The 25414-nt window shown below is 43.2% G+C and overlaps 1 protein-coding gene across 1 annotated transcript in view; it reads right to left on the bottom strand.

The window, feature by feature from the left end:
• The window catches only part of JAK2 (Janus kinase 2), a 278873-nt gene that overhangs the window by 100233 nt on the left and 153226 nt on the right, over positions 1-25414 (bottom strand). Inside the window, exons 5-7 of the mRNA XM_040357463.1 lie at positions 13697-13842; positions 11612-11933; positions 5435-5554 (exon numbers count right to left, since the gene is read on the bottom strand). Of these exons, the coding sequence (XP_040213397.1) occupies positions 5435-5554; positions 11612-11933; positions 13697-13842 (588 nt within the window). The remainder of the gene's footprint in view (positions 1-5434; positions 5555-11611; positions 11934-13696; positions 13843-25414) is intronic.

Genomic DNA, 25414 nt, shown 5'->3' with positions numbered 1-25414 from the left:
AAGACAACCTTATGTTTTTTTTGGAGTGCGGCTGTCCATCCCGTCTTTTCTTATATCAATTACAACGCGCCCGTGCTCCTATAGTCAGATTTTCTGCCACACCCACTAGCCAGCCCTGCTCTGCCTGACAACAGCTTTCACCACTGTCCTATGTGTCAATTGCTACCTGCCCTCAGACGTGCCCCCCACACTCAGGAAGAGGTACGAGCAGAGAGGGCATGCAGTCACATGACTGCTTACCAAAAAAAAATAAAGCAAACCTTTTTTTAGTAAAATATGTTAATTAGTCCATAGTTTTTTTGTGCGAGTACACATTTCTTTACTTGACTTCACATATACAATACTTTAAGCAATAAAGTAAAGAACATTAACATCTTAGTAGGAAGGAAATCAAGCGTCAAAATACAGCTCGTTTTCAGGAAGGAAAATTAAGTTCTTTGCAAACAGCTGTCAACATGCAAGATAGCCTGCTGATCGCTGGAGAACAGTGTCTGACACAGGAAACCTGACATTGGTGAGATCTGTAGGAAACCCACCACATGATTATCAATTACGAAACATAACATAAGCAACATGCGTCTACACATTGTTTACCTTCCCACTCATGAGGTCACTGTTACGCTTGTTTACAAAACATCTATAAGCTACTGTATTGTTTGGACAGCTTCACTAGCTGTGCAACCCTAATTTAGGCAGCATTCACAACTGCACGCTTCCTAAACACGCAACACACAAAAATGTCCGATTTGCCATATGTTTCAGAAACTTGCTGCAATCGCAGGTTGCACTTGTTATGCCATTAAATGTTATGGGCACACCAAGTGCAGGTAGCAGACGCACGTTTTTATGCTCCAAAATGCGCACTTTTTAAAAGTTTGTTTTAGCCAATGGAGAGGTAGCAATTAGGAAAGAAAAATGTGCGGTCGGTTTTCAATTTTTTTTCAGGTGCTTCTACTGAAAACCATTGGGCCCAAAAATGCTTGAGGCTTGTTGTTTAAAAGAAGTGACAATTTACATGTGACACTATGTTTAGTTATGAACAGGCAAAACTGCAAACCATGGGATTTGGAGCATTTTGGAGCTTTAACTATAAAAAGCTCAGGTGTAATTGTGGCCTTATTTTAAGTGACACTTAATTGACTACTTCCCACCTACAGCAATTGCACTGCAGGCGGGCGCCAGCTGCAGGGCGGGTGACGTACCTGTACGTCGTGGGCTTTCGGGATTGGGGTGCACATGCGCTGGCCCCCTGCTGACCTGTGCTGCGATTGGACACAGCACGAGTCTAGCACCTGATTTCAGTTAAATATTTTGGCTAAAGTCAGCTGATCGGTTGTGGCCAATCACACAGTGACTGCTTTACTAAGTAGAAGAACATGCTCACTTTGGAAAATTAACAAAAGGAAGCTGTGCTATCTTCTGATCATGAGAAAACAAAAATCCATTCAGTGAAATTTCACTTGCAATTTGAAAATGTACTTTGTAAAGAGATCATGCTCTATTCCTTTTGCAAATGAGTCACACAGAGTTCCTTGTTTACAAAAACACAGAACTCTGTGTACTGTGAACAGCAATCTGTTTCTTCTCCCTGTAAAGCAGGAAGAAAAAAACAATGGATATTTAATGTGGTTGTAACCCTAAAAGAAAAAAAAAAAAAAAAAAAAAAAAAAGCTTCTGTTCCCTTAAAGCATGAACTATAGCAAAGTTATTATGCCGTGTACTTTGTCCTGTTCTATGCTGTAAAATACCTGGTTGATTCTGCCTGTTCCTTGTGTCCCTGTGTGTGTGCTGACCACAGGAATCATGGCTGCTGATCCACGATACCGTGGTCAGTTTATGTGCCTCCGTCATCCCGCTCACTGCTCTCCCCCGGTGTGTGAAAGCGATTTCCTCCCTGCCCCTCCCACCCTGGTTGTAAAGTAAGAGTAAAGAGTAAGCAATAACTGCCATCCCCTCTGTTGTATCAAAATATAAAAGTACGTGTCTGGGTTTTTTTTTTTTTCATTTTAATCCTAAATACCTAAATGTGGTCATGTGACATCCCTTTTCTGGCTGGCTGATGTTAGTGGGGAATCTCAGCCCCCCCGGCTGCTCTCCTTAGATCGGGAAAGGAGAGCAGAGGAGGACACCTGGCAGTACAGAGGTTCTGTGAGAGAACGTGTTTAGGATTAGAATAAAAAATAAATAAAAAAAAAAGAAGAACGAAACAGTACTTTATGAGGGCATGACAGTTATTGCTTATTCTGACTTTACAACAACTTTAAGTAAAAGCAGCACAAATTACACAGTTAGGCACACAGTTAACCATTTGCTTGACAGTGTACAGTATTAGCATTGACCACTGTATTATTGTCACTAGTAATGTCAGTGTCAGTTAGTGTCCCTCCCAACCAATATCAGCTAGCGCCAGATTGCCAGCCATACTATCATCGCCATTAGTATAGTGTCACAGCTGCGGAAATTCCAATATATATACACCATAGTTCGTAGACGCTATAACTTTTGCACAAACCAATTAAAAAATACAGGTTTTGGTATTTTATTTTTATTTTTTTAACCAAAGACATGTAGTAAAAAACATTTTGGCCTAAATTTATAAAGAAATTAGATTTTTTTTTTATTGGACATATATATATATATACACACATACAAATATATATATATATATATGTATATTATATATATATATATATATATGTATATGTATATATACACACATATACATACATACATACATACATACATAGTATCTCACAAAAGTGAGTACACCCCTCACATTTTTGTAAAAATATATTTTATCTTGTCATGTGACAACACTGAAGAAATTACACTTTGCTACAATGTAAAGTAATGAGTGTACAGCTTGTATAACAGTGTAAATTTGCTGTCCCCTCAAAATAACTCATCACACAGCCATTAATGTCTAAACCGCTGGCAACAAAAGTGAGTACACCCCTAAGTGAAAATGGCAAAATTGGGCCCAATTTGCCTTTTTCCCTCCAAGATGTCATGTGACTCGTTAGTGTTACAAGGTCTCAGGTGTGAATAGGGAGCAGGTGTGTTAAATTTGGTGTTCTCATTCGCACTCTGGATTAACTCCAGAGATAAAACAATAATTCTCCCACTCTACAAGACTCTGGTCCTCGCCGCACCTGGAGTATGCTGTCCAGTTCTGGACACCAATCCCCAGGAAGGATGTGCTAGAACTGGAGAGAGTCCAGAGAAGGGTAACAAAACTAATAAAGGGTCTGGAAGACCTTAGTTATGAGGAAAGGTTACGAGCACTAAACTTGTTCTCTCTGGAGAAGAGACGCTTGAGAGGGGATAGGATTTCAATGTACAAACACTGTACTGGAAGAAAAGCAGTTTACCCCTAAACTGTGTAGAGGGTTCTTTACTGTAAGAGCGGTTAGGATGTGGAATTCTCTTCCATGGGCAGTGGTTTCAGTGGGGTGCATCGATAATTTATAAAATCTATTAGATAAGCACCTGAACTCCCACAACATACAGGGATATACAATGTAATACTGACATAAAATCACACACATAGGTTAGACTTGATGGACTTGAGTTTTTTTTTTTTCCAACCTCGCCCACTATGTAACTCTCTCATACTGGTCACTGAAAGTTCAAAATGGCACCTCATGGCAAAGAACTCTGAGGATCTGAAAACATTTTTAAATAAAATTGTTGCTCTACATAAAGATGACCTAGGCTATAAAGAAGATTGTCAAGACCATGAAACTGAGCTGCAGCATGGTGGCCAAGACCATACAGCGGTATAACGGGGAAGCTACCCCTCAAGATGTTGAGTGCATGTGCTCAGCGTCATATCCAGAGGTTGTCTTTGGGAAATAGACATATGAGTGCTGCCAGCATTGCTGCAGAGGTTGAAGGGGTCAGCATGTCAGTGCTCAGACCATACGCCCCACACTGCATTAAATTGGACTGCATGGCTGTTGTCCCAGAACAAAGCCTCTTCTAAAGATGATGCACAAGAAAGCTCAGAAACAGTTTGCTGAAGACAAGCAGACTAAGGACATGGATTACTGGAACCATGTCCTGTGGTCTGATGAGAACAAGATAAACGTATTTGGTTCAGATGGAGTCTAGCGTGTGTCGTGGCAACCAGGTGAGGAGTACAAAGACAAGTGCATCTTGCCTACAGTCAAGTATGGTGGTGGGAGTGTCATGGTCTGGAGGCACTGGGGAGCTACAGTTCATTGAGGGAACCACGAATGCCAACATATACTGTGACATACTGAAAAAGAGCATGATTTCCCCCACCCCCCCTTCGGAGAGTGGGCCGCAAAGAAAAGGCCCAAGGGCCGTAAAGAAGCTGAGGGTAAAGGTGATGGACTGACCAAGCATGTCTCCAGACCAAAACCCTATTGAGCATCTGTAGGGCATCCTCAAACGAAAAGGTGGAGGAGCGCAAGATCTCTAATATCCACCAGCTCTGCAATGTATTCATGGAGGAGTGGAAGAGGACTCCAGTGGCAACCTGTGACGCTCTGGTGAACTCCATGCCAAAGAGGGTTATGGCAGTGCAGTAAAATTATGGTGGTAACACAAAAGATTGCCACTTTTGGCCCAATTTGGGCATTTTCACTTAGGGGTGTACTCACTTTTGTTGCCAGCAGTTTAGACATTAAAGAGGAAGTAAACCCTGATGGGTTTTACTTCCTCTTTTTTTCCCACTGCAAAGTAAAAGCATAATGGGCTAGTATGCATCGCAGGTTTCGTGCAGGTTTAGGAGATCTGTCCAGTACATACAGGTAAGCCTTATAAGCTTACCTGTAGATTAAAATGGTAGTAAAGGGTTTATAACCACTTTAATGGCCGTGTGTTGAGTTAGTTGTGCGTGTGTGTAAATGGATAGGAAAGCATTTCATATTAACTTGATTTAAAATATTTTTTTTGTTTTTTTTTTAAACATTTTTTCCGTTACTTCCTAGTTTCGAGGTCTAGGCAAAATAGGTCATAAATCCCAGGAGTCTTTAGGAGGGGTTTTCTCAGCTAAGCACATCCTCTTGCCTGGGCTAAGGGCAGATGGAGTCCAGAAGTAAATGCTACATGAATCATCTGCCCTTGCTCAAGATGACTAGAAATGCTAGGTGTTTTTCCAAGCGATTTCTCAGCAAAATAAAGCATCGGGACATGCATGGATGGGGGGGTAATTCATACCACAAATCAAACTGGGGATTTATTTAGCAGAATCTGGTTTTAAAACATAAAAGACAAAAGACAAAAAAAAAAAAAGTGTATGGATTCTTTGTACTTTTTTTTTTTTTTTTTTTTTTAACAAGAAGCACAGCAGAAAGTAAAAGTCATATATTGTTCTCAATTACAATACATGCTTTAGGTTTACAAGAAAAGATATTGGGAAGTAACGTCATAACTGAATCAGGAAATAACAAAAACAAAATCTTACCAGCAACTTGTTGTCCTGTTTGTGGATTGTTACTATACGACTCTCAGAGGAATCCTCCTTGCTAGCTTGTTTAATGCTCACATCAATGATGTCAGGAAAATCACAATAAGTTTGCAAGTCCTGCAAAAAACATGCAGGGGAATTGTGTTATAACCAAAAACTCTTATTGCACACTAGCACTGGTAATCTTCAATTGACTAGACCAGAATAGCGAAGGTATGAAGATTTGTATGATGCGTTTACAATTTCATATCAATAGAAGCACTCAGGTACAACAATTCATATTGATAAAGATTAGAGCCAATCAGCCAAAACTCTTTCCCCCCCATTTTGGATTCATGGGGAAGGATTGGAATCTCTGCCCAGTTTTTATTGCCGTCTCTGACCCAATTGGTTGGCAAATCTCTTCAATGGGGAGGAAGACATACTTTTTAGTAGATTAGGGAAGGATTAGAACGTCTGACAATGATTTTTATTACTGTCTTTTTATTACTGGAGCCTTTTCTCCAAGTCCAGCTGCGCAACACAAGTGTAACCAGTGGCGGCCCGTCCATAGGGGGCGCCCGGGCGCCGCCCCCCCTCCCCCCAAGTCAGTAAAAAAAAAAAAATTACAAAAAAAAAAAATTTTTTATTTAAACATGTCCCTTTAAAAAAAAAAAAAGCAAAAAAAGGTCCCTATGTGCACTGTTCCCGGGCGCTGGGCGCCGGGTGCAGTGCGGTACGAGTAGCGCCACGTCTGTGCAATCACAAGATTGCAGACGAGGCGCTACATTGGCAGGCAAAATATGCCTTTGTGGCTATGCCCATCGCGCCACTTGCTTCCGGCGCGATGGACTTGTGACCGGGCGGGTGCACGGCACCCAGTGTATACTGTGCATAGTGCCGACAACAGGAAGTGACGTCAGCACTATGCATCTCAGAGGGACGCATCAGAGTGAGCCTGCAGCCAGGTGAAGATGCCTGCTCCCGATCCCCCTCTCCCTTAGTAAACTTATGGAGGCAGGAATCGGATCACTAATCCATCACTAATGGATGGGCACTCGAGCTGACAGTGCCGAACCTGCTCCTGAAGCTGAAGGTGAGTGTGGGGATCGGAGGTTCTCTCTCCAGCTGAGAGTTAATTTCTCCTCTCATGTGTCACTCTCTTGCAGCCAGCATGGCTCCGTTTGTGTTCACCCCTCTCCCCCCCTCCCTCCAGAATGTTCTCCACTGGCTTTCCCTGTCATATCTCCCCTCTGTCTCTGTGAAGCTGCACGATGTTTTTATCTTTACAGTCACACTGAGCTAGGATTGCAGCCCACTGAGCTAGGATTGCAGCCTTTTTCTCTTGTACTTTGCCTCTTATCAGACCAGTTTTCTCCCTGCAATCCCAGCATTCCAACTGCTTAGCCTAGTAATATATATATATTATTATCTGCTCTCCCCCCCAACACAGGCACAGCTGATCAGTTTAATTCCAATGGAATGTACAATTAACTCTACACTGTCCAGCAGCTGCCTTTTTACCTTGTGCCCTATATAATGTGCCCTGCACCCCTCCCCATGTAATGTGCCCTGCACCCCTCCCCATGTAATGTGCCCTGCACCCCTCCCCATGTAATGTGCCCTGCACCCCTATCCATGTAATGTGCCCTGCACCCCTATCCATGTAATGTGCCCTGCACCCCTCTCCTACATGCACCGCCATACACTCCGCACCCCTCTCCTACATGCACCGCCATACACTCCTCACCCCACTCCTACATGCACCGCCATACACTCCTCACGCCTCTCCTACATGCACCGCCATACACTCCTCACCCCTCTCCTACATGCACCGCCATACACTCCTCACCCCTCTCCTACATGCACCGTCATACACTCCGCACCCCTCTCCTACATGCACCGCCATACACTCCGCACCCCTCTCCTACATGCACCGCCATACACTCCTCACCTACATGCACCGCCATACACTCCTCACCCCTCTCCTACATGCACCGCCATACACTCCGCACCCCACTCCTACATGCACCGCCATACACTCCTCACGCCTCTCCTACATGCACCGCCATACACTCCTCACCCCTCTCCTACATGCACCGCCATACACTCCTCACCCCTCTCCTACATGCACCGTCATACACTCCGCACCCCTCTCCTACATGCACCGCCATACACTCCTCACGCCTCTCCTACATGCACCGCCATACACTCCTCACCCCTCTCCTACATGCACCGCCATACACTCCGCACCCCACTCCTACATGCACCGCCATACACTCCTCACGCCTCTCCTACATGCACCGCCATACACTCCTCACCCCTCTCCTACATGCACCGCCATACACTCCTCACCCCTCTCCTACATGCACCGTCATACACTCCGCACCCCTCTCCTACATGCACCGCCATACACTCCGCACCCCTCTCCTACATGCACCGCCATACACTCCTCACCCCTCTCCTACATGCACCGTCATACACTCCTCACCCCTCTCCTACATGCACCGTCATACACTCCGCACCCCTCTCCTACATGCACCGCCATACACTCCGCACCCCTCTCCTACATGCACCGCCATACACTCCTCACCCCTCTCCTACATGCACCGTCATACACTCCTCACCCCTCTCCTACATGCACCGCCATACACTCCGCACCCCTCTCCTACATGCACCGCCATACACTCCGCACCCCTCTCCTACATGCACTGCCATACACTACGCACCCCTCTCCTACATGCACCGCCATACACATACCACCCACCACTATACACTCTGCAGTATTTGCAGTCTTTGATTCTGTCCCGTATGCTGTTAGATCATGGTATTGTAAAGCTGTTTAAAGCAATGTAGACATTTCTTAATTTTTCATTGCATTAATTTTTTTTCTTGCTAAATACTCCTGACACTAGTGGAATACAGGGGCGGAGTGGGTGGATTATATAAGGGGTGTGGCTTATGAGAAGAGGGAGTGGTCAACAAGGAGGGGCGGAGTCTGGCGCCCCCCCATTCTAAAAATTCACCAGCCGCCACTGAGTGTAACCTTTGTGACCCTAGTAGTTCCATCACTAGTGTCAGTTTTTTATTATTTTTAATTATTTTTTAGGAGCCCCCTTGGTGGGCTATGGTAAAATATCAAGGGTCCACACAGACCTCTGAGGTTTCACCTTGGACAGAGAAAAGAAATTGAGGACACCGCCTTCAATATACTTGCTCTGCAGCTTTAGCAGCACAGACTGAATGGACATGAATATCTCTGTACAGACCTTCAAATTCATTCACAAACTGAAGCATAGGGGCCACTGTTTAATATGCTTCAGTTTTGGATCGGTACGATTTTTTCATTAAGAAAAAGAGGCCAGTAAATTACACATTTACCCCCCTCTTTTCTAACAGCATTACTGCAGCAGCTGGTAGGAGAGGGGAGGAAGAAATCCGGAAAAGCAGTGGAGGACAAAGAGCGGGAGGGGCAAGAAGATCACACAGGGGAGCTGGAAAAGAGCACAGGGGCCTGGGGGGCAGCAGAGGGAACATTTTTTTAAGGTGGTAAGGTGTCTTTATTTCAGTCTGGGACATCACCTGTTTCTTTGATGTACACAAAAGAACAAGGGACATGCGTTAAATTAAGGTACAGACCAGAGGGGGGTAGCTACAGGGGTCGAACTTGTGACCTGACCCCATGCTTCAGGGAACATCTGCAGCCTCCCTGTACACCTGAAAAGGTGGGGCAGTGGCATCTAGAGGAACCAACCCCCTCCATTTGCTGAATGCCTGCAGGAGGGAGAGGAGGAGAAGCGGGCATCCAGCAGCTGTAGTAGGAAGACGGAGGGGTTCCGCTCCTCTATATGCCACCGTGTCGTTTTGACCCCAAATGTCATATTTAAGAGGTCCTGTCATGCTATTTTTCTATTACAAGGGATTTTTACATGCCTTGTAATAGGAATAACCGTGTTCCAAAAAATATTGTGTCAAAATAAAAAGCATAAGAAGGAAAATTAATAAATAAATAATTTAAAGCACCCCGTCCCGACGAGCTCGCATGCAGAAGTGGTAGCGCCCGCATATGAAAACGGTGTGAAAAAAAAACGTGAGGTATCGCTGCGATCATTTGAGCGAGATCAATAATTCTAGCCCTAGACTTCCTCTAAAAATTTCTACAGGTTACCAGTTTTGAGTTACAAACTGGAGATTTTTAAGGAAAAAAGTTTGTCGCCATTCAATGAGCGGGCACAATTTTGAAGCGTGACATGTTGGGTATCAGTTTACTCGGCGTAACATTATCTTTCACAATATAAAAAAAATTGGGATATCTTTACTGCTGTCTTATTTTTAAATTCAAAAAAGTATTTTTTCCAGAAAAAGTGTGCTTGTAAGATCGCTGCTCAAATACGGTGTGACAGAAAGTACTGCAACGGCCGCCATTTTATTCTCTAGGGTGTTAGAAAAAACAAACACAGAATCTGAAAAATAGGCCTGGTCCTCAAGTGGTTAAAGGCTAAAAGGCTCCCTTTTAGTTTTAAATGCAGCAGGAAATAGATAAATTCTGCCAGTTTATTTTTTTGATGTCTGTGTACCATTCAGGAAATCTCCCTTTATTTCTGTTGCAGAGGCAGGAATTTAGAAGAAATCTTCCTTGGTGAGGGTAATTTCCCTCTTAGTAGTCCCTGGAACAAGTATTTCCACTGGAAGCCTCACTTTTTGCATCGTGACAACTTAAAAATTTTGAATTTCCTCTCACTTTTTTTAAATAATTGTAACCAGGATAAGAAAAAGGGTGAATCTCCCCAATTGGTGACACAGACGGCACTAAAAACCTGACAGAGTTTACCCCTTCCCCACTCTAGCCAAACTTCAAACATGCCTAGAGATACACTTTACACCTCTGTACAGACAAGGTTGTTGTCTAGTTTAGGTCCACACTAAAAAAAAAAAAAAAAAATAGGCAATTTTTTTTTATACTTACCCAAATGGCTGTTGATCGTCCTAATCTGCCAATTCCTTTTCCGCTGTGATCTTCTCTCTTCTCCTCCTCACGTTGCCTCCTGGGAAATGGCCGTTTCCCTTAGTGAGGATGGCGGCGCCATCACACAATCCGAGGAAGGATCAGCCTCGGGCGGCTGACATCACAGACACCCTGGACAGGTAAGTGTGCTTATTAAAAGCCAGCAGCTACAGTATTGGTAGCTGCTGACTTACAATTTTTTTTTCTTTTAAACAGCTGGATCTCCGCTTTAACAATTGCAGTGAGCTCTTGTTTGAAGACTCAGGTAAAGTTATGGATACAGCACATAGACTGTACAGGCTGAAGTGGCTGACTAAATTGAAGTTAGCACCATCTGCATCATTGGTTGAAAAAAAATCTTGTTTTTGTATTGGAATTTACAACAAAAGGGCCCTTGAAAATAACCTTGAATCAGTTTAACATTCTGAAGGCCTGTCATTTTCACTGCAATTGACTATGAAAGATTGTATAATTTAGGGATAAAGGGCATAAAAATGATAAAATATACATAAATCATTTATCAATCTTTTGAACGTAAAAGGAGAAGAAGTGTAGCCAAAGCTTGTAGTATGGATTGTTTTGCACTCCTGTGACCCGTTTCTGCTCTCTTCTGACGTCATGGATGTCAGTCCAGGCACAGCATCATCCCGAACACGGAGTATGGATCCGCCATGTGCCTGGACTGACTGCCAGCCCTTTCAGAGCCCAGCGCTCCAATGAGTGCTTTGACAGACAGTCTACAGCTCTCTGCTCATGGAGCTCTGAAAACCAAGTAATCAGTGGTGTTCAATCGCTCGGTTCTCAGTGCAGGAGCACGGTGGGACAGTTGCAGCATCAGACCGATGATGCATCCACCTAGGTAAGTATGAATCTAATTTGACATGGGAGATCCGATTAGGTCCACCTGTCAGTTTTTCAGGCGGACCCGATTGGAAGGTTAATGCACCTTTACGGACCAGAGGGTGTAAACAGACTTGCCATCTGGCCCCCCATAGAGCAGAGTCGGTCCATGTCCGCCCTGCACAAAACGGAGTGGATATGGACTTGTCATCTGCCCCACTCTGCTCTGATCAGCAGGGGATCAGCTCACAGATTCCCTGCGGATAGGAACAGAAGGTACTTGAGTGAAAGAGCCCTAAAGTTCTAATACAGCAAAATAATTTCAAGCAGAATATAATAAATGGATTTACCTGGTCATCCAATGTGTCTTTGTCATCCGATCTCCCCCTTAAATACTGAATTCCATAATTTCCAGTTACTACAATTGTTGCGAAAATCTCTCCCCCTAGCGAGTCTCGGAAGGCCTCCTTAACATGAAATTGTTCAGAATAAAATGCTGACTGGAGGGTCTCAAGATTTATCAGATATTTAAGTTTTAAGTCTCTGGCAGTAGCTTTACACTGACTGAATTGCTGAATGAACCTTCGAAATCTATACCGTATCCTCTTGCGAGTCAGAATGTGGTAGTCTTGAATTTTGGCACGAATACACTTTGGCAAGAACTTTTTGTAACTGTTGAAAGAAACAAAAAAATTTACATTTATGAAATTCACAATCAAAAATTATTCTCAAATATAAACAAGTTGCCTGCTTTTCCACTATTTCTTTAGAGTTAAAGGGGTTGTAAACGCTTATGTTGTTTCACCTTAATGCATCCTATGCATTAAGGTGAAAAACTTCTGACACTGACCGGCCCCCTAGCCCCCCCCCCCCCCCCGTTCAACTCACCTGAGCCCGCTCCTTTACTCAACGGAGACGCACTGTACCTCTCTAAATAGGTCCTCTGCTCTTGATTGGATAGATTGATAGCAGCGCAGCCATTGGCTCCTGCTGCTGTTATTCAAATCCAATGATGCGGGGGCGGGGGCAGAGTCTGGCATTCTGTGTCTCTGGACGTAAATACTGGACTTGGCAGCGCGCCCGCAAGGTAACCCCCAGAGAGAGCGCTTTCTCCTAGGGGGTTTACCGATGTGATGAGTCGCCGCGAGCGCCGCCGGGGGACCCCACAAAATGATGATTGGGGCCACACTGTGCAAAATAAACTGCACAGTGGAGGTAGGTATTGTATGTTTGTTTTTTAAAACAAGGGTTTACAAACCCTTTAAAGTCTCTGAACACATAAAGGACCCCATACATATGGAGCTCAACAAACATCACTTATTGCAGGCATTAAGTGTCTATTGGCATGCTCCTTGAAAACACAAACACGGAAGCACAAAAGATTCACTCCATCTGCTGCTTCTCCCTGTCCCCTCCCCGAGTTCTTCTGTACAGCTGTCTGCAAGGCAGATAGCAAGTCAAATTTAGGTACATAAATTGGGTGCATTTAAAAATAAATTTACAGGGTATTTATTAGGGGTGCATCGGATCAAAAAACTCATGGTTCTGATCGTTCCTCGGATCAGAGTCATGGATTGGATAATTTTTCAGGTCACCACCATATATAGTCCCCACTGTAATATCCACATCTCCCCCCACAGCAATATCCACATCTCCCCCCCCCCCCACGGCAATATCCACACCTCCCCCCCACTGCAATATCCACATCTCCCCCCCCCCACTGCAATATCCACATCTCCCGATGACGATCCGCTGCACTAATGGTATTTATGAACATAGAGCTGCAATAGTCTGTCTCATATCTGTGTAAGGCCACAAATTAATAAAACATGTTCTCTTTAATAATTTTTATTTTTTCTAAATCTTGATGATTTGCTTTCCTTCTCCAGTTACTCCAGTCGACAGAATGGAAGGCTAGACCAAGAAAGTATTTCAACCTATTACTCCCAGGAGGGCTGTTAAAGTAAGTTACCCCCACACTACTTTAAGATTGACACATTTACAAGTCTCTTTAGGCTGCATTCACACCTGAGCGGTTCCAGCTCTGAAAACGCTCATCTCAAAAGTTCCAAAACGCCCAATAAGCAAAATCCCATTCATTTAAATGACCCATGTTCACATCTGAGCGTTCTGTCACCTGAAACAAAACACCTGAAGCTCAAAAAAGTACACAAGCTTCTTTTTAGGCAGACTACAGGCGTTTTTTCTGCTTTTTACATTGGTGAGCTTTTGACCTTTACAAAAACATGGCAAAATTACACGACTTTCCGCCTGAAAATGATACACTCAGGTGTGAATGCAGCCTTATTCTTATGAGATCAGTCCAGCAGATTGCTTCTGATGGAAAATTCAATGTTAATCTGAACTAGAAAAGTACCCATATAACTGCACTTTTATTAAAAAGAAAAGATTTACATTCTAGAATTTTTTTTTACCTGACAGCATTGTAAATTGCAATTGGGCTTTGTTCTTTTTCACTGGCTATACGCATCATGTCAAGAACAGCCATCCCTAGGCATTCTTCCTGTGTTTCATGTGTAATGGGCACAGTGATCCAGCCATTGACAAAATCATCTCTCCACTAAAAAAAAGAAAAAAAAAACAGATTTAGTTTTAAGGCAAGATAAAAAGGGCGGAACAAGTGTAAAGATCCTGATAATTGACAACCAAGATTAGGTTACACTGGTCATAGCTAAAAGGTAAATCATGAAGGATCCGCTCATTCCAATACCATTGAGCTACAACTTCTCAAACAATATCCCATGCGCTCACTCAGAGGGGAAGACAAATACTTTTAGACCGCCTTCCCTAGGCATAGCGAGGAGGTAAGTTATGTAGGTCAGCACCTAGTAAGTGGGAAATTGGTGTCGACAAGGGTCAACCAATGGTCCATTAACAGAGTATTTCAACATGGCCTGTCTATAATGCATAGGAAGAGGCGAAGAGTAAAAAACAAGAGGAAAAGACAAGGAAGACGTAGAAAAATAGTAAGACGTTGCTCCACCCAGAAGGACTCCCGCAGCCCCACCATTACCCCAAGTTCAGATAGAGAATTGTAAATATCTAATCTGGGGGGGCCCAGACTTTTTAAAATCTGGCTAGATTTTCATGAAGCATTGTTCAAGAAATTAAGTTCTTGGTCACAACAACGTTTGGATATGTCATCTGATGTGTCGCTAAAAAGCGCAGTCTTGGCATTTTTAAAAGATGTTAGTGTTAGCATTAGTCACTGAGTGAATCAAGTGAAACACTCTTGTCCAAAAATTTTGGACTTTCGGACAACAATTAAATAATTGTTGGTTCTTCTTTTTTTATGAAATGGTACCAACAAATGTATCCATACCTTACAACATCCAACCATTCCTCTGTGAGAGTACATTTAACAGCTAATTTGTTTAATGCTGCCAAGAGTCTATAATCAACCACATTCAGTGGGAAAATCATTTGCAAATTGAATATTCCATTAAAGTCTCTTACACAACCCTAAGTCATGCAGATTAGCTGGCAAATGATTCTCAGTAAATGTATTACTCATTTCAATAACAAACTAAATGGTTATTCCCAAAATGCAAAGGGGACTTTTACAATGTTACAACAGCAACGCTATTTCCACCCACCTAACTGATTTGGGAGGTGTTTCTATGCATTCTTGCTTTTCCTCTGCAGTTTCATCAAAATGCTTGTTGTCCAGTCCTTTATACAGTCACACTATTCATACAGCATATTTTAAATGCCATGTAGATATTTAATAATACTTTGCAACCACCAAGCATGGAGGTTTATGTTAGTGTTATATTGACACATTATACCTATAAATTACAACAAAAAATTCAATTCCATCAGGGGCGGAACTATAGGGGGCGCCGGAGTCGTGACCGGGCCCTGTACAGTAGGGGCCCCCCCCCCCTCTACATATGGTCGGCAGCAGCATAGGCAGCTAGGAGTACAATTGCACCATGCGCACAGGTGGCTGGAGGGGGGTGTGCGACTATCAGAGCTCCATGCTCGACTACCGCACTGGCTGCTCTTTAGTTGTGCATTCCCCACATGACTTGTGTCCACAGCCAGCTGCCCTGGGTCCCCCTCTCCTGCTCCATGCAGTGCCACTTAATCCAGTGTCTGTCCCGCCCCCGAGTCCGGCTCCTACTGCATTGCATGCTTCTCCCGAGCAAACAAACTTTAAGGATGCAGTGCAGCACTGTGAGTGCCGACCCCCCTGGAGGATACCACAGGCTCTTCTGCCAGCCTCCCCCCTCATACACAGATGACAGGTCATTCTGGTAGATACACTGATTGCCTGTCCAGCATGCTGGAGGGATCCCAGGCCACCATGGATGAGTGCCCAGTCTGCAGCTTGGTCATGGTGAGTGAGATGACCCCATGCCCCCCACACCATTGCATACCCCTCTCCATCTCCCCTGGGGACCCCACCACTCTTGGGGACAGGGAACCCTTCTCACCTGGGGAAAGGGACCCCATCTGCCCTGGGAAAAAGGACCCCATATCTCCTGGGGAGAGGGAACCCATCGCCCCTGAGGACAGGGAACCCTTCTCACCTGGGGATAGGGACCCCATCTGCCCTGGGAAAAAGGACCCCATCTCTCCTGGGGACGGGGACCCCATCTTACCACGGGACCCCATTATCCCTGGGGACCAGGACCCCACCTCCCCTAAGCACAGGAACCACATCTACAGACCATACTGGCTGGCGTCAGCCATCCTAGGGTGCCAGGATGGAGGAGGGGGCAGAACACAGAGGAAATCTGAATCCCCAGCCTATTGGGGGGGGGGGGGTTTACCAGCAAGGGTCACTGGACACCAGGGAGGGAGGTACAGCAGTACCATCGTAGGGAGTTGGAGGACAGACATGGGGTCTAGCAGTACCAGTGTGGATCTGTCAGGACTAAGAATGGGAAATGGGCCAGTAAATTTTTTTGAATTGAGAGTCGGTTATCTGTACCGATCACTGACTCTGTCCATTTATAACTGTGGCATACAGTAAACTGCGTTTACTATGCTTCAGTTTATGAATAAACAGGAAGCTCTGTACAGAGCTATTCCTGTCCAATCATTGTATGTAACTGAGGCTGCAGAGAAGGAGATTGGGGGCTCTGTTCTCAGTCTTCCTCTTTGTCTCAAAGGTGGATCATCATAGGTCTGTTTAGACTGATGATATCTCACCAAAGCCCCCCCAATGGGGCTCCTAAAAAAATGTAAAAAATAATAAAGAAAAACTACTGATACCAGTGGTGGAACTACTGGGCTGACAAAGGTCGAACCTGTGACTGGTCCCTTGAGTTCCACTACCGACTCAAAGGGGAGGGCCATGGCTAGGGTCCAGGGGAGCCCTTCACAGTTTCTTGCCCCGGGGCCCTGAAGGTTCTAGTTACGCTACAGAATTCCATCACTGGTGCCCCAGTTTCTGCATACATCTGCATCATGTCCATGTTCTTCTGTCTAACTCCACACAGTAATGTGAGGCTTTCTCCCTGGTGTGGAGTGTAATGCTCGCCTCCTCCCTTGGACTACAGGAGAGTCAGGACGCCTACTAACACACAGCTTCTTTATCTGCAATGTAGAGAGCGTCCTGACTCTCCTGTAGTCCAAGGGAGGGGGTGAGCATGATACTCCACACCAGGGAGAAATCCTCGCATTACTGTGTGGAGTTACAGACAGAAGAGCAGGAAGTGAGGATTTCTCAGAAGAAATAAGGACATTTAAAAGCAAAATCGAAGGATGAGGTAAGTGAAGGAGGACTGCACTAAGGTAAAGGAAGCTATTTAGGGGAAAAAAATTGTACCTTTACAACCCCTTTAAGATATCCAAATATCTAAAATTCTTTCAAAAGTTTTGTGATAGAAAAAATGTGATTGAGTGAGGATGAAAAGAAGATCATCTGCATAAGCGGCAATTTTGCAATGTGCTTGGCCTAGATCTAGCCCTTTGATTGGGAGATTTATATTTGCAGTGCGTATGAAAGATTCTAAAGTGAGTATAAACAATATGGGTGACAAAAAGGACAGCCCTGTCTGGTACCAATATGTATCTGCACTAGCTCCGAATGGGTACCATTGATTTTTAGTCTGGCTGCAAGGTTTTGATATAATACAAAAATCCATTAACATGTTGGTTTTTAAGCCAATAGGTGTGCACACTGAAAGCAAAGTCCCAAGCTACCCCATCGAGCGCCTTCTCTGCGTCTGTAGACAGTAAGAATGGTAGATTAAATTTAGTGCTTTAGTGACAGTATCACGTGCCTCCCTGCCTGGCATAAAACCCACCTGCTCCGGGCCAATAATATCTGGAAGGTATTTGCTATAATCTTTTCTAAAAGTTTTTTTTTTTTTTTTTTTTGAGAGTTCAGTGTGCTGAGCAGTGGTTTTGCGATGAACGAGGTAAAGGTTTTATAGTAGATGGGTGAAAAGCCATCTGGGCCCAGGCTCTTGCCAGATTTCAATGTTTTGATTGCCTGTAAAAGATTTGTCATGTCAGTAGGATTGTCTATGTTAATGAAACAAAAAAAGCCGCTCCAGGTAAGTGGAGTCTCTGGTTAACCACTTCAGACCATTTTTCAAACTTTTTGTTTACAAATGAAAAAAATTATTTTTTTGCTAGAAAATTAACTTGGGAATTTTTTTTATATATTTTATATATAATGTTTGGGGGTTCCAACACCCTAGAGAATAAAATGGCGGTCGTTGAAATACTTTTTGTCACACCGTATTTGCGCAGCGGTCTTAGAAGCACACTTTTTTGGGGGGAAAATAAAAAAAATTTGAATTAAAAAATAAAACAGTAAAGTTAGCCTTTTCTTATATAGTATATTTTGGACCATAAGACGCACCTTTTTCCTCCAAAACTGTGGAAGAAAATTACCCTGCGTCTTATGGAATGAATATACATTAGGCCCCGCCCCCCGCCGCTGCCGGTCCCGCCCCCCGCCATACGTCATGAGAAGTAATTGAGGGGCACAGAAATAAGTTCCTGTCTGTGGAAAACCCATCTACTTGCTCCTCTCCTCCCTCCTTTGTTTGCAGCTCCGTCCTCTGCTCTCTGTCACTGTGTGCAGCTCATGGCTCGTGAAGTGTAGCTGTCCTACAGATCCAATCATCACACTGTTCCATCCAACTCCAAGTCTGCAACCTGTCCTGACTGAGCAGCTTCACACATCCCTTCTCTCGCCCCTCCCTCCTTGCTTGTGTGTTTTGACTGTGAAGGAGGTGGGCGGGAAGATTAAAAAGAAGCAGACAAACACTGCTATACTACTGAATGAGCCAGAGAGCACCAAGGAGAGTGTGAGGCCCCGTACACACGGCCGAGGAACTCGATGTGCCAAACACATAGAGTTCCTCGGCGAGTTCAGCCCTGAAGCCGCCGAGCAGCTCGGCGGGCCGAGTTCTCCCATAGAACAACGAGAAAATAGAGAACATGTTCTCTATTTTCTCGACGAGTTCCTCGGCGGCTCCATCGGGCCGAAAGTGTACACACGACAGAGTTTCTCGGCAGAATCCGGCTCTGACCGAGTTTCTCGCTGAATTCTGCCGAGAAACTCTGTCGTGTGTACGGGGCCTGAGTGTGTGCACTTCTCACCAACCCCCTCTATTCTCTCTCTCTTCCTAACCCCAGCTCAGCATAAAGAACATCTTTTAGAAAATCACCCTTTGCAGGGATAATGAATTTAGCTCTCATTTCCAGGAGCACATATTCAGGGACAATCTCTCCTTCCTTCTTTGTGAATGTTTCCAACCTTTTCCTCCACTCTTCATCACTGAGGAGTAGCACAGTTTTACCTTGAAATCATTTGAATGCATTTCCCTGTGCAGAGCTGTACAGAGTACACTGATCAATGATATGTAATTTCTCTTCCTGCAGGCAGCCAGTGACTATCTTCGCAGCAAAGTGGACTTTGTTTGTTCAGGCTGCATTAATGGCAATGTTCAGGCTGCATTTCATGGGCACTGGTAAATATTTTGGTACACCATTTGGTTCTAAAAAATTTTTTCTTGATTTCCTCCTCCAAAACCTAGTTGCGTCTTATGGTTAGGTGCGTCTTATGGTGCGAAAATCACAGTATATTGTGAAAGATCGTCACGCTTCAAGGTTGCGCCCGCTTGTGGAATGGCGTCAAATTTTTACCCTTAAAAATCTCCATATGCGACGTTTAAAAAATTCTACAAGTTGCATGTTTTGAGTTACAGAGGAGGTCTAGCGCTAAAATTACTGCTCTTGCTCTACTGATTGCGTTGATACCTCACATGTGTGGTTTGAACACGGTTTTCATATGCGGCCGCTACCAACGTATGCGTTCGCTTCTGCGTGCAAACTCAGTGGGACGGGGCGTGTTTTAAAAAAAAATATATATCCAATTAATTTTAGCTATTACAAGGAATGTAAACATCCGATGTAAAAATAACAATATAAAACCTCCGGAATTATTTCCTTAGGATTGTCAATGTCATCAGCCTCGGAGGAAGACAAATTTGGCAACCCACTTTGTTCTAGGTATTGCTGTATTATCTGGGGCCCTCAAAGGAGGATTGTTTAGGAGGTGGTAGCAGATTGTAAAGTTTAGAATAAAAGCGGTGGAATTCTGTCACGATTTGTTCTGTAGTGTGTACCAATTTAGTATCTGGAGCTTTGATCTGAGAGGTATGAGATATGGATCGGATATCTTAGTGCTTTAGCTAGGAATTTGCTCATTTTATTGCCATGCAAGTAAAAAAAAAAAATCACCATTTGAGGAACAGTATACGCTCACCCTTAAGATCCAGTTTAGCTTGTGGTTCCTTACGCGCTGTTAAAAGGGATTCAACATTTTCCATTATTTTCTGCTCTAGTGACTAAAACTGGGGTAAATATCCCCACAGGGATATTAAAGTGGTTGTAAAGCCTTAAAGTGGACGTAGAGAATTTTTTTTTGATGTCACAATGTAGAGAATAAGATTTCCTATCATCTGTGCCCAGTCTTGCCACACAGAGTTAATCCAGCTCTGAGCAATCCTCTTATTGTTCAGTGAAAATTAACAGACTTCCAGATAAAAACCTGTCTAAATAAAAAGTCCTTTCCGTCCCCTTGCTTCAAATGACATACATTACCTCTCACAATGAACTGTGGATCACCCCCATATTATGATATACATCCAGGAATGTGCATGTGTCCAAGCTAGTGCACGAGATATGTAAAAACCCTGTCACTCGAAGCAAGGGGACGGAAAGGACTTTTTATTTAGACAGGTTTTTATCTGGAAGTCTGTTAATTTTCACTGAACAATAAAAGTGGATTGCTCAGAGCTGGATTAACTATGTGTGGCAATTGTTTTTATGAAAATGCTCAATGTGTACCAGCTACCAAAGTTTTGTAAAATGATGTACCGGGCGATGTTCGCCTAGGATGTGTGTTTGTTGTACTGTCTGTTTTGTATGTACAAAAATTTCTAAATAAAAATGTACCTTTAAAAAAAAAAAACTATGTGTGGCAAGACTGGGCACAGATGATAGGAAATCTTATTCTCTACATTGTGACATAAAAAAAATAAAAATGTTTTGGGTTTACATCGACTTTAAGGTTTTTTACCTTGATGCAATAAAATAAAAATGCTTCTGTGCTGCAGCACCCCCCAACCCCTTTTTCTTACACGAGCCTGATCTTATACAGCGATGTGCACAAGCCCAACGGCTCCAGACACTCTCTTTCTCCTCATTGGACAGATTGATAGTAGCAGGGGCCATTGGCTCCCGCTGCTGTCAGTAAAATCCCTACACAGGAGCGGGGCCGAGTCTGTGTCAATTGACACATCAGCAGGACTCGGGAGCGAGCCCGCACGGGTGCCCCCATATAAAGAGTCTTTCCGTGGGGGCACGCGAATAGCGGAAGCCTGGATCACCGGCGGAGGACCCCAGAAGAAGAGGATTGAGGCTGCTCTGTGCAATGGTTTTGCACAGAGCAGCCCCAATCCTCTTCTTCTGGGGTCCTCTGGGGCTGCTCTGTGCAAAACAATTGCACAGAGCAGGTAAATATAGACACGTTTGTTAATTTAATAGAAAAGAAAATAAAGAAGCTTTTCAACCATTAATACATTCACACCTTATCCAAAAAAATTAAATAAAAAAATGGATTTGGATATACTTTAGGTGTTATAATTCACAGTAGTAGGGTGCACAACATACAAACAGAAACAAAAACCAGTAAGAGGAAGAGAAAAGTATTGCAACATTTGAAATGGATTGCTTCACTTTCTGCTACAGAAAACACAAGTTCCCAGGAGCTGACAAAACGCGTTTATAAATTCTACAATCCCAAAGCTACAGAAATATTGATTTAAAACACCATGGTGCTTAGGAGACAACTGATAAGTTGATGCAAGTAAAAAAAGCACAAACTCTGGGTACAAAGCTTGCATTTAAATATATTCCTTGATGGCCACACAGGACATAAATCTACTTTGTGTGCACCAAATATCCTTACAAACCCAGCCTATCAAATCAGCAAATGACATTATTGTGCTGTACATAGACTGCACAGAGAGCAAGGAGGGAAGGACCCAACAGGCCCATCTATACAAGACCAATCACCTTGCACAAGGAGAGAGAGCAGCAGTGCCCGGTCTTTATAACAGGAAGTTATTCTATTGTCGGCTGCCTCCGTGATCGGGAACGGTCATCAGTGACGTGTCACGTGTAGCCACGCCCCCTAATTTTTTTTTACCAAAAATATATGTAGAAGAATACGTACTGGCCTAAACCGGGGAAAAAAATATTTTTTATATATTTTTGGGGGATATATCAATTATATATATTATACACACACACACACACACACACATCAGGTAAAATGCTGTAACTATTAAACACATCACCATTTTTCTAGGTCATTGTAAAATGACGTCGGCAGGAACCCTCCCTCCCTCTGGGTGGACGTCATATGACGTCCTGGGCTTCCCAGGCGGCTAGGGGGCGCGATGTCCTGTCAGAGGAGGGGAGACCGATGTGTGTTCCCAGTACAGAGAAACGCACATCGGTCTCCTCCTCTTGTGAGTTCCCTCCCCCTACAGTTAGAATCACTCACTAAGGAACATATTAACCCCTTGATCGCTCCCTAGTGTTAACCCCTTCCCTGCCAGTCACATTTACACAGAAATCAGTGCGGTTTTATAGCACTAATCGCTGTATAAATGTGAATGGTCCCAAAAACGTGTCAAAAGTGTCCGATGTGTCAGTCTCAATGTCACGGTCACAACAATAATCGCAGGTCGCTGCAATTACTAGTAAAAAAATAAATAAAAATGCCATAAATCTATCCCTTATTTTGTAGATGCTATAACTTTTGCGCAAACCAAACCAATCAAACGCTTATTGCGATTTTTTTTTAACAAGATATGTAGAAGAATACATAAAAACTGAGGAAAAATAATTAAAAAAAATATTTATTAAAATAAAAAAAAAATAGTTTTTTTCAAAATTGTCGCTCTTTTGTTTATAGCGCAAAAAATAAAAAAAACTGCAGAGGTGATGATCAAATACCACCAAACGAAAGCTCTATTTGTGGGAGAAAAAAAAACAAAGGGGTACAGTGTTGCATGACTGCACAATTGTGATTCAATTGCGACAGTGCTGAAAACTAAAATTTGGTCTGGGCAGGAAGGGGGTGAAAATGCCCTCTATTGAAGCGGTTAAACACGCTAACTGAAATGCATTTAATATTTTGTACAAAATCCTTTGTTGGTAATGTCAGCTTCAAGACACCTCCTGTATGGAGAAACTAGTCGCATGTATTGCTCAGGTGTGATTTTGGCCCATTCTTCCACATATTCTTTAAGTCTTGAAGATTCAGCGGCCCCTTTCTATGAACTCTGATCTTTAGTTCTTTCCATAGATTTCCTATTGGATTCAAGTCTGGTGATTGGCGTCATTCTAGCAGCTTTATTTTCTTTCTTTGAACCCAATTGAGGAGTTTCCCTGGCTTTGTGTTTGGGATTATTGTCTTGCTGAAATTTCCTTCATCATCCTGGTAGATGGCCTCAGATTTTTATCAAGAATGTCTATTCATCCTTCCTTCAATGATATGAAGTTTACCAGTACCATATGCTTAAAAAAAGCGCCATGCCATGATGTTCCCACCTCCACTGCTGGTATGGGGGTGTTTTTGGGGTGATGTGCAGTGCCATTTGACCTCCAAACATGGTGTGTATTGTGGCATCCAAAAGAGTTTTGGTCTCATCTGACCAGACTATATTCTCCCAGTATTTCACAAGGCTTGTCTAAATGTGCAGAAAAATTTAAACCAGCTTCAACATGCTTTTTCTTTAGCAATGAAGTCCTGCTTGGTGAGCATGCATACAGGCCATGGTGGTTGAGTGTATTACTTATTGTTTTCTTTGAAACAATTGTACCTGCTAATTCCAGGTCTTTCTGAAGCTCTTCACAAGTGGTCTTTGGTTCTTGGACAACTCTTCTGATAATTCTTTTCACTGCTGTCAGAAATCTTGCGAGGGGCACCTGGTCGTGGCAAGTATATGGTGAAATTGTGTTCTTTCCACTGACAGATTATGGCCCCAATAGTGCTCACTGGAACATTCAGAAGTTTAGAAATCCTTATATAACCAATGCCACCAGTATGTTTTGCAACAATAAGGGTACGAAGGTCTTGAAAGTGCTCATTGCTTTTACCCATCAGATGTTTCTTGGTAATGAGACACCTTTTTATGGTTGAGACCGAAGCAGCGGATATTCATTTGCATTGACAAGGGGCAGGATTGCTTTCCAATTACTGATATATTTCAGCTGGTGTCTTGGCTTCCCATGCCTCTCTGCACCTTTCTTCATGTGTTCAATACTTTTTCCCTGTGTCATTCCATTTCATTACACATAACTTCATTTTTGAACGTATTTGTTTTGATTTCTTTGTATGTATGGATTGCATGGGTGAAAAAAAAAGGAAAAATGGTGACGTGTTCAATATTTATTTTACCTGCTGTGTAAAATGTATATATTATATACATACACACACACACACACACACACACACACACACACACACAAATTACAGACTAGACATTCTTATAATATGTCAAATAAAGTTAGATTTTATTTCCATCATTTACACTTTCAAAATTACAGAAAACAAAAACTGCAAAAGTTTGGGCACCCTGCAGAATTTATAGCATGCACTGCCCCCTTTGCAAAGCTGAGACCTGCCAGTGTCATGGACTGTTCTCAATCATCGTCTGGGAAGACCAGGTGATGTCAATCTCAAAGGTTTTAAATGCCCACTCATCTGACCTTGCCCCAACAATCAGCACCATGGGTTCTTCGAAGGCTTAGAATCTAAGCAGTTGGTCTAGAAAACTGAAACTGAAAATAGTTGACGCTCACAAAGCTGGAGAAGGCTATAAGAAGATAGCAAAGCATTTTCAGATGTCAATATCCTCTGTTCGGAATGTAATTAAGAAATGGCAGTCATCAGGAACAGTGGAAGTTAAAGAAAGATCTGGAAGACCAATAAAAATATCAGACAGAACAGCTCGCAGGATTGTGAGAAAAGCAATTCAAAACCCAGGTTTGACTGCACGATCCCTCCAGAAAGATCTGGCAGACACTGGAGTTGTGGTACACTATTCCACTATAAAGAGATACTTGTACAAATATGGTCTTCATGGAAGTCATCAGAAGAAAACCTCTTCTACGTCCTCACCACAAAAATCAGCGTTTGAACTCTGCAAATGAACATATAGACAAGCCTGATGCATTTTGGAAACAAGTTCTGTGGACTGATGAGGTTAAAATAGAACTTTTTGGCCGGAATGAGCAAAGGTACGTTTGGAGAAAAAAGGGCACAGAATTTCATGAAAAGAACCTCTGTCCAACTGTTAAGGATGGGGGTGGATCAATCATGCTCTGGGATTGTATTGCAGCCAGTGGCACAGGGAACATGGATTCAATAAAATTTCAGCAAATTTTGGATGGTAACTTGATGCCATCTGTGAAAAAGCTGAAGTTAAAGAGAGGATGGCTTCTACAAATGGATAATGATCCTAAACACACCTCAATCTCCACGGGGGATTACATCAAGAGGCGTAAACTGAAGGTTTTGCTATGGCCTTCACAATCTCCTGACCTCAACATAATTGAAAATCTATGGATAGACCTTAAAAGAG

Source organism: Rana temporaria, chromosome 1 (genome assembly GCF_905171775.1).
Source record: "Rana temporaria chromosome 1, aRanTem1.1, whole genome shotgun sequence".
NCBI classification, from domain to species: domain Eukaryota; kingdom Metazoa; phylum Chordata; class Amphibia; order Anura; family Ranidae; genus Rana; species Rana temporaria.
The sequence above is the reverse complement of the archived record's forward strand: the minus strand, read 5'-3'. Positions and strand labels throughout refer to the sequence as shown.